Raw genomic sequence first — 13,908 nt, 5'->3', positions numbered from 1 at the left:
ATGTTTTGCAGGAGCTGAAGCCCCCACCAGGCAGAAGAAGTCAACTGGATGCTGCCCACAAGCATGTAGACCCCAGATGGGTTGGAACCAGAAGGGTGATGACACTGCCTCCCAATTACTTCACCACCAACCAATCAGGGAAATGTCCACGAGCTGATCACACCTGCTCCTTCGACACTATGACTCCTCACTACCCCGTCTAAGGGGCCACACCATCCTTGAGGCACGAGCCTGCTGTATTCCCCTCTTTGCCTGGCAATTAAAGCTACATTTTCTGTTTCCTCCCCCCCAAAATTAATTAATTAATTAGCTAAATAAAATATCAAAATAATTAAGGCTACTAAACCTTTTTTCATTTTCTCTTTGTTGATAGTTATTGAATTATTACCTGTTAACTGAAACATCTGTACCTTTTAAAACTTTCTTACTAATTTTGATGATTTATCTATAGATTCATTATTTTTAATTTTTAGGGCCACACCCACAGCATATGGAGGTTTCCAGGCTAGGGACTGAATCAGAGCTACAGCTGCCAGCCTACACCACAGCAGCAGCAACACAGAATCCTTAACCCACTGAGTGAGTCCAGGGATCAAACCCTCAACCTCATGGATACCAGGGGAGTTCGTTACTGCTGAGCCAAAATGGAAACTCCCAACTTAATATTTGAGTAGTTCAGAAATTTCAGAATCCCAGGCCAGTGAACCAGTTGGAGCAGTCAGATAGCTGATCCTGAGGAGTCTGAGAATGTTGGTATATATGTATGCATGTGTACTACTGATTAAGAATCTGATACTTGGTCAGCTTGAAAAAAGAATTCCGAGCCACAATGGGAACTCCTCTATAGATCCTTTAATATCACTGCCAGAAAAGACAGGTTCATTTCCTCCCTTTTAACCTTTCTTTCTTTCCTTCCTTCCTTCTTTCTTTCTTTCTCTGCTTTTTTATGGCCAAACCCGTGGCATATGGAGGTTCCCAGGCCAGGGGTCGAATTGAAAGCTGTAGCCACCAGCCTATGCCATAGGCACAGCAACTCAGGATATGAGCCACTTCTTCAACTTACACCACAGCTCATGGCAACGCGAGATCCTTAACCCACTAAGAGAGGCCAGGGATCGAACCCACGTCCTCATGAAACCTAGTCAGGTTCATTATCCACTGAGCCATGAAGAGAATTCCAAGCTCTTCTTTTCTTTTTCATTCCTTACTGCCATGGTAAGGACCTCTGGTGCAGTGGTAAATAGAAATAACGAGAGTAATCCTCCTGTTTCTCTACTGTTCAACTAAATCTCCTGCGACAATACCAGATCCTTAACCCACTGAGCAAAGCCAGAGATTGAACCCCTATCCTCACAGAGGCTACATCAGATGCTACGTTGGATTCCTAACTTGCTGAGCTGCAATAAAACGCCCACCTTTTATTTACATTTTTTGTTTAAAGTAGTAGCAGTAGTATGGAGTTCCCATCATGGCTCGGTGGAAACAAATCCAACTAGTATCCGTGGGAAAATGGGTTCAATCCCTGACCCCGCTCAGTCAGTTGGAGACCCAATGTTGCTACAAGCTCTTAGATACAGATCAGATCCCACATTGCTGTGGCATGGCATAGGCCGGCAGCTACAGCTCCAATTTGACTCCTGGCCTGGGAATTTTCATATGCTATGGGTGCAGCCCTAAAAGTAAGTAAGTAGGTAAGTAATAAATGAATAAGATAAAGTAGTAGCAGTGAGAGTTAGCCCCTTGATGTTGTTACAGTGAACCCACACCCTCAGAGACATTATATCTTAACCTGCTGAGCCACAAAAGGAACTCCCACGAACTGTTTTTATATATTAATGCTTTAACAAATAAAAATTTTAAAATCCTCAAAAGAGATCCATTAAATGATCAATGAAAATCAGTAAAGAAATAATCCTAAAATTACAGGATAAAGAAACTCTGCAAAAGCAACTGGTACACCAAACTCATCTATTATCATCTCTATCTGAACAAATTTGTGTTGGCCATTACAAATGATAAATGCTTTGTTTTCAAGTCTTTCACTAAGAAATTCTATATATCCATGACACACTGAGAGCCTCTTCCTCTGAGTGCAAAAGTGAGCAACCACATACCTCGTCGTTAATGAGTGAGAGACTTGGAGGTAAGAACTAGCTAGAGTAGTGTCAGACGTAGGATAGCTACCTTTTTTCCATTCTTCTCCATCAGCACACTTTGATGTCATCTTTATATGTTAAGAGATCAAACATTTACAATATATCTCTTCAAGTTCCCGTTACGGCTCAGCAGTAACAAACCCAAATAGCAACCATGAAGATGCAAGTTTGATCTCTGGTCTTGCTCAGTGGGTTAAGGATCCAGCGTTGCTGTGGCTCTGATGCAGGATGGCAGCTGCAGCTCCCATTTGACCCCTACCCTGGGAACCTCCACATGCCATGGGTGTGGCCCTCAAAAGCAAAAATAAAATAAAATAAAATACGTCTTTGGCAAAAACAGACACTTACCAGTTCCCTCATCTGCACCATTCTGAACAGCTTCCCAAACTACAGGTTTTGTCCCACACCCATCTATAGATGGAGAATCTGAATAGTCCGCAGGATTAAACGTCCTTGGGTTTGAAACAAAGAAGAAAGGGCAGATGAAGCAATCACCAGAGTCATAAAATTAACTATACATCATTTTACTCAAAACAAGCCCTGTCCCTTCTAGGAACCACCATAAGAAACTTCACCCTCTCTCTCCTATTTAATTATAGCCAATTCTTCTGGCCATCAGAAGGTAGATCCTCTGAAAAGCAAAGCTTGCCTAGGGAGCTTCCCAGCAGATTTTTTTTGGGGGGGTGTGGAGCGGGGGCACACCCCAAGCATGTACGAGCTCCTAGGCCAGGGACTGACCTGGCGCCGTAGTAGCAAACCAAGTCACTGCAGTGACAGCACCAGATCTTTAACCTGCTGTGCCAGAAGGAAGCTCCCCATACACTCTTTTATGATGCCCCTACATTCCTCTGAATCCTAAAGTAGGTGTGGAGACCTGTAACAGTTAAAGGCAGGGTAAGGGCTCTAACAAAAAGCCCAAGTTTATTTCTGAACCATTTACAACAAAAGTATGTGATTCTTTTTGTCTAGAAACAGTGTATATGGATTAGAAGAAAATGTTTTGTGGAGTTCCCAATGCGGCGTAGCAGAAACAAATGCAACTAGCAACCATGAGGTCTATCCCTGGCCTCATTCAGTGAGTTAAGGATCTGTCATTGCTGTGAGCTGTGGTGTTGGTCACAGATGCAGCTCGGATCCTGTGTTGCTGTGGCTGTGGTACAGGCCAGCACTACAGCTCCTATTCGACCCCTAGCCTGGGAACCTCCATACGCATGGGTGTGGCCCTAAAAAGCACCCCCCCCCCAAAAAAAGGAAGTTCCCATCATGGTGCAGCAGAAATGAATCTGACTAGGAACCATGAGGTTTCAGGTTTGATCCCTGGCCTCCCTCAGTGGTTTGGGGATCGAGCATTGCCATGAGCTGTGGTGTAGGTCACAGACACAGCTCGGATCTGACCTTGCTATGGCTGTGGTATAGGCCAGCAGCTGTAGCTCTGATTGTGGCATATGGAGTCTGGAAACCTCCATATGCCATAGGTATAGCCCTTAAAAAAAAAAAAAAAAAAAAAAAAAGTTTTCTTAGATGCCGCTCTCTTTTTTTCTTATTAAAATCCTAAATACTCATGATTCTGATGTCTAGTGCCAAATCAAATACCATCTCAAAAATCTCCACAACCAGAATTTTAAAATGTTTACGCATTATTGGGGTAGCACTGACACAAACAATCAAAAAAGAATTTGGGTTTTTTTTTTTTTTTTTTCCCTTGATGTCTCCTTGTGGTGGGGCAGGTTAAAGATCCAGCATTATCACTGCAGTGGCTTGGGTCACTGCTGTGGTGCAGGTTCAGTCCCTGGCCCAGGAATGTCTACATGCCGCAGGCACAGGCAAATTTAAAAAAAAAAAAAAAAAAAAAAAAAAGTTTATTTTAAGTAAACAGCAAAATTCACACAATATATGAAAGCTACTGGGCTAGGCATATGTGTTTAAATGTTCTGGCCAGTTTGCTCCCTGTTTTAATCCTTTGTTCACAGAGAGCTTAGGCAGAAAACAGAGATGGCAAACATCACCACCCAAAAGCAGTGACTCCCATGGAGTTCCTGTCATGGGTCAGTGGTTAATGAATCTGACTAGTAGTATCATGAGGACGCAGGTTCGATTCCTGGCCTTGCTCAGTGGATTAAGGATCCGAGTTGCCGTGAGCTGTGGTATAGGTTGCAGTCGCGGCTCAGATCTGGCATTGCTATGGTTGCAGCATAGGTCAGCAGCTACAGCTCCAATTCGACCCCTAGCCTGGGAACTCCATATGCTGTGGGCGCAGCCCTGAAAAAAAATTAAAAGACGAAAGACAAAAAAAAAAAAAAAAAAAAAAAGCAGTGACTCCCAACAGTGCTGCCCTGAAGCTATAGGGGAGACAAAGAGCTTTTCCTGGAACCAATTCTCTTCATTTTATTAATTTTATTTTATTTTATGGCCACACCCACAGCATACAAAAGTTCCCAGAGGCCAAGGGTTGAATATGAGCTACAGATGCAACCTATGCCATAGCTGCAGCAAGGTCAGATTCTTTAACCCACTACCCTGGGCCAGGGATCACACCTACACCTCCACAGGGACCCAAGCCACTGCAGTCAAGTTCTTAACCCACTATCCCACAACAGAAACTCCTCTGTAAATTATTGTTATCATTATTATTGCCCTTCCTTTCCTCCTGTTATCCACTTACAGCCTCTGTAAGATGCTTAAAATTTTTTATAGGAGTTCCTGATGTGGCAAAAAAGGTTAGTGATCTGGTGTTATCTCTGGGGTAGCATGGTTTGATCCCTGGTCCAATGCAGTGGGTTAAGGATCTGTCATTGCCACAGCTGTGGCACAGGTCAGAGCTGTGGCTAAGATTCAGTCCCTGGCACAGGAATTTCTATTTGCCATGGGTGTGGCTGAAAAAGGAAAAAAAAAATGTATAAAGATCCAGGTGAAAGGTAATGTTTTAGATAACAGCTGAAAGTGAAAAACCAGAAATAATGACTAAATAACTGATTATACCACCCATTTATAACAACATATTCATCCTTCACTATTACGATTCAATATAAAAACTATTGCTTTACATAAAAAAAAAAAAACAACCATTGCATTTACTTACCATTCAAAGACAATTGCTGAATTTACCAACATAACGCTTAGGCAATGGTTTTCAACTGAGGTGGTTGGTCACCTCCCGCCCAGGGAACATTTGGCGATGTCTGGAGACATTTTTGATTGTCACAACTTGAGGAGGGGTGCTACTGGCATCTAGTAGGGAGAGGCCAGGGATGTTGCTAAACATCCTACAGTACAAAGGGAACCCCACCGCTTCAACAAACCATTATCCAATCCAAAATATTAATAGAGCCAAAGCTAGAAACTCTGTTCTAAGGCCAACAGCAAAGCAATTTTACTTGTGCTATTTTGCTTTTTCACTATACTCACTTTTTAAGCATAGATAACATCTGACTCACCAGGATAAATAAACTGGGTACAGGACAGAGGAAGGAAAACCTTAGAATAACAACTAGCCTAGGTAGCTATGTCAAAAATAGGATAGATAGCTAAAACTTACCCCATGCCTTGGGTTGAGAATCTTCCTGCCCCTCTCCCTCTGCCACGTCCAAATCCTTTAAAAACAATAGTGTAAACATAATACTTATGTCCCACACAATTACAATTTACCAGCTTCATCCTATTCACACCTACCCAAACATTATGGTCATTATCCAAACAGAACCAACATTCCCAACCAGTGCACCCTAATGACACAAATATCTAGAGTTATTCAAAGGATTGAAAATAATTTAATTCTGCTTGTATGACATTTGTCATATTAAGATAGGCAGTCTGGAGTTCCCATTGTGATTTAATGGTAACGAACCGAAATAGGATCCATGAGGATGAGGGTTCAACCCCTGACCTCACTTAGTGGGTTAAGGATGTGGCAATCATGAACAGTGGTATAGGTTGTGGACCTGGATCAGATCCCACATTGCTATGGCTGTGGTATAGGCTGGCAGCTGCAGCTCTAATTCAATGCCTAGCCTGGGAACTTCTATATGCCATAGGTGCAGCCCAGAAAACCAAAAAAAAAAAAAAAAAAAAAGGCAGGTTATATTTTAAATATTCTGAGTCAGCTAATGCAGACTATCTCATCATAAGCCTCTAACAAAAAAAGAAAAGAGAATCAAAAAGAAGAAACTGCTAAATAACCTGAAGGTACTACTGCATACCAGTTTTAAAACTAGGACTTGGACCAATAACCAAAATGGCCACAAATAAGAGAGCAAGCAAGCAAGAAGAAACTTTCATTCAGCAACTCTGTTTTTTCTTAATCAAATCCTAAATTGTGGATTAAAGATCTAAATGAGGAGTTCCTGATGGCCTAGCAGTTAAGGATTCAGCTTTGTTCCTGCTGTGGTTTGGGTTACTGCTATGCTTCCTGGTCTGGGAACTTCCACACCTGTGGGTGTGGCCCCCCCCCAAAAAAATTATGGTCTTAACCAAAATCTACCCTATTCCCAGAGAGAAGGGAATAAAGGGAAATGTCTTAAAAAGTAGAAAAATCCCAATAATGCATATCAGTGGCTACTGTCTATTCCAAGACTGTCAAAAGGCAAAGGTATGACATCACACACAGCTTACCACAGCATACAAGGTTAAGATACTCAGTGTAAAAACAAAAAATATTCCCAAGAAGGAAGCTTTCAATGTACAGGTTTTGGCAAGATTACAACCCAATACTTAGGAATAAGATAACTTAATCTTAAAGTTGGAGGAGTTTGGGGCAGGTCATGGGACAAGAAAAGAAATTCTCAGGAAATAAAATACTTAACTGTAAAAAAAAAAACAAACTGATATATTCATACAATAAAATATTATTTGGCTATAAAAAAGAAATCAAATGCTGATACATGCCACAATGTTGTGCTGATATGTGGTATAATCTTGATGACCTTGATGAAGCTTTAAAATATTAACTTTGGTGAAAGAACCCAGTCATAAAAGAGTACATATTACAAGATTTCATTTACACATGTCTAGAATAGGCCAATCTATACAGAAAGAAAGTCAATTACTGGTTGTTTACTGCTGGGATAGGGGGTAAGAAGGATGGAGGAATTGGGAATTGATAGTTATACAGTATGGGGTTTTCTTTTTGAGGTGATGGAAATGTTCTGAGGTTGATTATGATATTGGCTGTGTAATTCTATAAATATACTAAGAACCACTGAGTTGTACAATTAAATGGTGAATTGTATGGTATGTTGATTACATTTCAAGAGATTTTTTTTTTGGCTATAATAAGCACTGTTACCAATAGAGAAATCAAAAGAAACACAACTGCTCTTAACAAGTGGGTTCATGTGTACCCATTCAATGGTATACCTTGTGATAAAAGGTACTGACAGTAGATAAATATTAAGAAAATAGTGGCCAATTTAAAAAGTGATTCTGCTAATCTGGCATTTATAGACAGAAACTATTAAAAAGGAAAAAAAATATCTACTATCACTTGATTAACTTTGGGATATAAGTTCTCCACAGGCCCAGTATAGATAAACAAAAGTGAATGTCTTTTGTTCATGGAGATTTGACACAACAGCATAAAGATGGATTTATACTGGATGCAAAAAAAACTATAGGGTAAACTTGTCCTCAATACATAAATAATTAGACACATACAATTTATAATTTAAACACTGGAAGTTAAATTTGTACCTTTCAATGGGTGTCTCACAATAAAGCTTTGACACTGGGTAGGGCAGTGGCAGGGGAAGGAATTCTGCTAAGAAGTCATTAAACAATATCTAACACTTGAGCCAGAAAGCAAGATGTGCATGAAAGAGGAAAAAGAAATTTATACATTGTGGCTCAGTGGTTAACGAATCTGACTAGCATCCATGAGGATGTGGGTTCGATCCCTGGCCTCGCTTGGTGGGTTAAGGATCTGGCATTGCGGTGAGCTGTGGTGTAGGTCACAGACATGGCTCGGATCCTGCATGGCTGTGGCTGTGGCCGGCAGCTACAGCTCTGATTCAACCCCTAGCCTGGGAACCTCCATATGCTGCAGGTGCGGCCTTTATACAAGAGAAACATGCCCTAAGGCCAAAAATTCAAGTAATCCTGCAAGTCCTCTAGAAAAAGTCAGGATCAAATATATATCTCCATGTTCCCAGAGAGCAGCAGTTGTGCCAAATACTTCAGGCAGATTTTTAAAATTCAAATCCATCTTCAGGTAAATTTTAGCAAGATAACAAAATTGTTCTTTCCTATTCACCTAGCTAGTAATGCTACCACTAAGACTGTTTTCTATGTATGTACCATTTCCCTTCATTGTTACCTGGTACACACAGCTGTTTTCATCTAACAAAATGACCTGGGGTCTTTTAATATAGCAAATAAAGAAGATTATCATAAAGAATAAACAAATGTTATGATACATGCTATGCCTTCACTCAGAGTTCCCTCCAGGGACTCTGCAACTACATCTATGTTCAGTAATTGTCCAAGTTTTTAATTGTGTAATATTTACATCTTACACTGTGAGCCAGAGTAGAAAAGGTGCTCATTTCCCTTGAAAAAAGCCCAAAACTCAAAGAGAACAGCTAACCTCCTCAAGTGGAAACAGATCCTAATAGCAGACATCCTCCTTGGAGCCAAACAAGTGTAATCTAAAGAAAGGCAGATAGGGAGGGTGATACTAACATTACAAGACAGAAAGCAATCCCTTTCCCTCAACCCCAGGAGACTTTAAGGAGGGCTTTGAACCAGGACCTGTGTGCACTTGAATTAATCACTGTACCTTCTGGATCATCTTTAAGGCCCTGACTAGCTCTAAAGTTTCTTGTACTAGCAAAAAGTCCTAGATTTTGCAAGGCTGGTTCAATGATAAGGATGGTTGCTGCATAGACTATGAACAGTCCACCTTCCCAGAGACCTGTTCAACCCACATGCATCTCTGGGATTTGCGCTACTTAGAGACAGGAGCCAGGCAAGTTGTACCTCTCTGTCCTTGAGTCAGGGTATATCCATAGAGAAAAATTAATACACCTTCTACAACCCCCAAAGCACCATAAATGAGTCAAATGACAGCAGGAAAATGCTCCCGAGAATCAGTGAGGAAAGCTTAGGGAGTTTGCTGGTGGTCAGGGGGTTACGACTTGGTGCTTTCACCATGTTCTGGGAACTAAGATTCCACATCATGTTGCTGCATGAGAGAGGGGGAAGTGGAGGGGAGAGAGAAGAAAGGAGGGAGAGAAGTAAGGGAGAGAGAGGAAGGAAGAGAAGGAGGGAGAAGGAGCAGAAAGAGGGAGAAGAAAGGGAGGGAGAGAGAGGGAGAGGGAGGAAATGGGGGGAGGGAGAAAGCAAGCTTGGAGTCTCCCCTCATCCCTCATATATTAGCTTTTTCTTAGCAAAGAAGTCTCATTACAGATGTATCACAAAAATTATTTCAGTTAAGAATTAGAGCATTCTAGTATGAGTAAATAGAAGTCTGATGGAAAAAAAGCATATTTACACTGTCTCGGAATATTCCCTCTAAAAAATATGTACTAATTACAAAGAAGGAGGAAGTAACTTTACAAAGAAGAAACTTGGCAGAAACCTCCTTCCTAAGTAATCAAAGCTATCACCACTAGTGGTGAGATACATCTGTATCATGAACCTTCTAATATGATGTACCCCAATCATCACTCTGTGACATTCCAGCCAAAAACAGATAACATAATCACAAGGACATTCTATACAAGAATCGATAGCTTCCAAAGCATCAAGGCCATGAAAGACACAATATTCCAGATTGAACTGTTCTAGATTGAAGGATAAGAGACATGGGAACAAAATACAGTGTGTGACCCTGGATTGGAACTTAAACCAGAATATTTTCTTTTCTTTCTTTTTTTTTGGCTATAAAAAACATCAGCAGGATAACTGGAAATTTTTGAATAAGATGTGTACATTGAATCAGTATCAACTTCCTAATTTTACCATTTTAAGGTAGCTCTGTAAGAGAATCTATTTTTCTTAGGAATTACATACTAAAATATTAAGGGGGTAAAATGGTATGTTTGAAATTCACATGCACAGGTTTCAGAGAAAGCAATATGTACAAATTGAGAGAAAATGATAAAGCAAATGTGAAATATTAAAGTTGGGGGATTCTGGTGTATCTTTTAATTTCAAAGTAAAATGTGCAACCTGCATCCAGTAAGTACTTTTTATTCTGTGAAAAATCCAAGTTTCTTCCCATGTTTCCTTCCACTAGCTAAATGGTTCCTCCTACATATAAAGTTCCTACCCAGATTTCCCTCCTCACTTTAAATCCCATTCCGCAGAGACGTTCCTAGGTCAATCTAAAGAAGCTGCTACTGACCACCACTCATTTCCTTAATAAGCTGAACAGTGCTTTTCCTTGACTGTCTCTCCTCCTTCCCCACTGAGGACATGAGGAAGCAGCTTTATGCAGAGTAGTATCTTCAACAATAAAATAGGGACCTAAATATCAGTTGTTGCATCTAAGACTAACCCCAATTTCATAAACATGGACTTCTTTCATGGACTGTTTAGAGGTGTAGTAACAATGCTACTGGAGTTCCCGTCAAGGCACAACACAAACGAATCTGATAGGAACCATGAGGTTGTGGATTCAATCCCTGGCCTCGTTCGGTGGGTTAAGGATCCATCATTTCTGTGAGCTGTGGTGTGGGTAGCAGACTTGGGGCTCGGATCCTGCATTGCTGTGGCTGTGGTGTAGGCCAGTAGGTGTAGCTCCATTTTGACCCCTAGCCTGGGAACTTCCATATGCCATAATAATAGTAATAATGTCACTACTCAATTATAGGAAAAATCTAGCTGTGCACAAACTAATTTATAGTACTGAATTCTGTAAAATACTTTTTGTACCAGGACCTGAGAAGGCATTGCAGAAAAATCAAAAAGTAAAACTAGATTGCTAGCACATAGTAGATACTTAACAACTACTTTTCAAATGTATTATATAGACCATATTCATGTATTAGCTTTAAAAGGAGAACTGGAGTTCCCGTTGTGGTTCAGTGTGTTCAGAACCAATATAGGGTCCATGAGGATGCAGGTTCAATCCCTGGCCTCACTCAGTGACTTAAGGATCCAGTGTTGCTGCAAGCTGCAGCATAGATCACAGATGTGGCTCTGATCCAGTATGGCTGTGGCACAGACCTGCAGCTGCAGCTCCACTTTGACAACTAGACTGGGAACTTCTGTATGCTACAGGTGTGACTGTAAAAAGAATAATTTAAACAAATAAATAAAATATAAATGTAAAAAAAAAATTTTTAAAGGGTAACTAATTTAGGATGCTAACTACAAAACAGTGAGGTACCTAAGGTAAAGAAGTGAGAAAGGTTAGGTGGTAAACTATTATTGCCCTTTTCACAGCATTATTTTTTATTTTTTTTCCATTCCAAAGGAAACCACTCCCTCTATAATCTCAAATATTACTCATTCTCTTACCTGACTCAATCTCAAAGACAAAAGCAATACACACAAAATGTCAAACTAGGCAATGATTAACAAGATAAAGAAATTTATAGGAAGAAAAGAGTAGAGTGGTGGCTTGATTGCAACTTCTCACACAATAGTAAGCAGTTTTCATCCTAGAACACAGAATTACATTAGTTTTTTACTAACATGGCACATAACAAAGAATTTTACCTAGAATACTCCATATCTCACGATTTTTAATATGGTCGTCAAATCTAAATTCAGAATTAAGTTAGTATCATGTTCAGTCAGACAGCAGCTATTTCAAAAAATATCGGCTAAATCCCATATTTCATACACAAAATACAATATTATTTGATGGCCAAGTACCTTTGAATGGTCATGTCTAAAGTTCCAAAGGTTCTCATGCCAATTACCATGTTTACTTTCCAAAGAGCAAAGACCAGGGCGCTGAAGACAGCCTAGCACAGCCGCTACCCTCTTCCTCTGAGGAGACTGTTGTTTTCTCACAAAAATACGCAACTCACAAGATGCCTTTCCACAAACTTTAAATGAATTATAGAAAAATTATCTGTTATGAGCACCACACTGCTTCTTGTTCCTCCAAACAGAGATAAAACATTCAGGGAAAGGCATAGAAAAACTAGGCATATAAAGGGAACTTTATTTCATTGCTACAGTTTATACTTTTCATACTGTAAAATATAATCCCATTTATGACCCAATACGCCCATGTATGATTTTTATATAATAGAAATTATCAAATTCTTAACATGAATCACCCCCAAATAGCAAGTTAGCATATTCAATCCATGCTGCTTCATAATATTTCTTAAGCCAACACCATGAATATAAGGCAAAAATTAAGGAGAAAAGGGGCAATTTACTAAAATTTTAGCAGCTTAACATTTTAGCTTTTTTTTTTTTGTCCACTCTGCCCTGTGGCATATGGTGTTCCCAGCCAGGGATCAGATCCTAGTCATAGTTGCAACCTATGTTGCAGCTGTGGCAACACTGGATCTTTAGCCCACTGCCTGGGCCAGGGATAGAACCTGCATCCCAGCACTCCCAAGACGCTGCTGATCCTGTAATGCCCCAGCGGGAACTCCCATTTTAGCTAATTTAATCACAAGTATAGATTAGTGTTCTGAAGTTCCTGTCATGGCTCAGTGGTTAACGAATCTGACTAGGAACCATGAGGTTGCGGGTTCGGTCCCTGGTCTTGTTCAGTGGATTAAGGATCTGGTGTTGCCATGAGCTGTGGTGTAGGTCGCACATGTGGCGCAGATCCCGCGTTGCTATAGCTCTGGCGTAGGCCAGCGGGCTACAGCTCCAATTCAACCCCTAGCCTGAAAACCTCCATACGCCACAGGAGCAGCCCAAGAAATGGCAAAAAGACCAAAAAGACCAAAAAAAAAAAAAAAAAAAAAAAAAGCAAGTATAGATTAGTCTTCTGAGGGAGAGCCAATGTGAAGTCAGCAACAGATGCCCACAAATATGGTCAAGATTAACAAATAAAGGTAATGGAGACCTTAAAGAACAGTTTAAAGCGTTTACTTGTTTTTTAAAGATACATTTTCAAATCTGCATACTGCCAAACAGATCAAAAATAACTGTAAAGGGAGAGACCAAGCAACTGTTTTAAGGCCAATTCAAAAAACTACCACAAAGTATTTTAAGACATTAGATAACAACCAAACTTTTGGGAAGGGATGTATTACATAAACAAAAGACTTATCCTTTGATTATGAAAGTGACCAACTATTTGTCTCGCACCACCATTCACTATCAAACTGTACTGTACTAATACTCCCCAAGCAAAATGATTGCTTTTTTGTGCATATTGGGTACTGCATGTTTTTTTCTGTGCTGAACTTGGGATACGAAGCAATTCAAAACAATCTCCAGACAGAGACCAGTACCCATCAAGAGTCAGTTTAAATGTATTTAGATAGAAGTGTAATCATATTTTAAAAAATTATACCTCGCTAGAATTTACACATGGGAGATAGTGGACCACTTATTTTTAAGCCTAACTGGGTTTATAAAGAGTCAATATGGGAGTTTCCGTCGTGGCGCAGTGGTTAACGAATCCAACTAGGAACCATGAGGTTGCGGGTTTGGTCCCTGCCCTTGCTCAGTGGGTTAACGATCCGGCGTTGCCATGAGCTGTGGTGTAGGTTGCAGACGTGGCTCGGATCCCGCGTTGCTGTGGCTCTGGCGTAGGCCGGTGGCTACAGCTCCAATTCGACCCCTAGCCTGGGAACCTCCATATGCCGCGGGAGCGGCCCAAGAATAGCAACAA

The 13,908-nt window shown here is 40.5% G+C and overlaps 1 protein-coding gene across 13 annotated transcripts in view; it reads right to left on the bottom strand.

The window, feature by feature from the left end:
• Positions 1 to 13,908, bottom strand: part of UBAP2 (ubiquitin associated protein 2) — a 141,554-nt gene that overhangs the window by 50,893 nt on the left and 76,753 nt on the right. For 10 of the 13 annotated variants that reach the window (XR_002336317.1, XM_021064693.1, XM_021064690.1 and 7 more), the window contains 2 exons: positions 5,692 to 5,746; positions 2,505 to 2,608 (listed from right to left, as the gene is read on the bottom strand). Coding sequence is in view for 12 of the 13 variants with exons in the window: in XM_021064693.1 (XP_020920352.1) it covers positions 2,505 to 2,608; positions 5,692 to 5,746 (159 nt within the window). In the remaining variant the exon portion in view is untranslated. Of the gene's footprint in view, positions 1 to 2,504; positions 2,609 to 5,235; positions 5,385 to 5,691; positions 5,747 to 13,908 lie in introns of those variants that run through there. The other 3 variants (XM_021064695.1, XM_013980175.2, XM_021064699.1) reach the window with 2 other exon arrangements.

This window comes from Sus scrofa, chromosome 10 (assembly GCF_000003025.6).
Source record: "Sus scrofa isolate TJ Tabasco breed Duroc chromosome 10, Sscrofa11.1, whole genome shotgun sequence".
In the NCBI taxonomy this organism is placed as follows: Eukaryota; Metazoa; Chordata; class Mammalia; order Artiodactyla; family Suidae; genus Sus; species Sus scrofa.
This window is presented reverse-complemented; position numbering and strand designations above follow the sequence as displayed.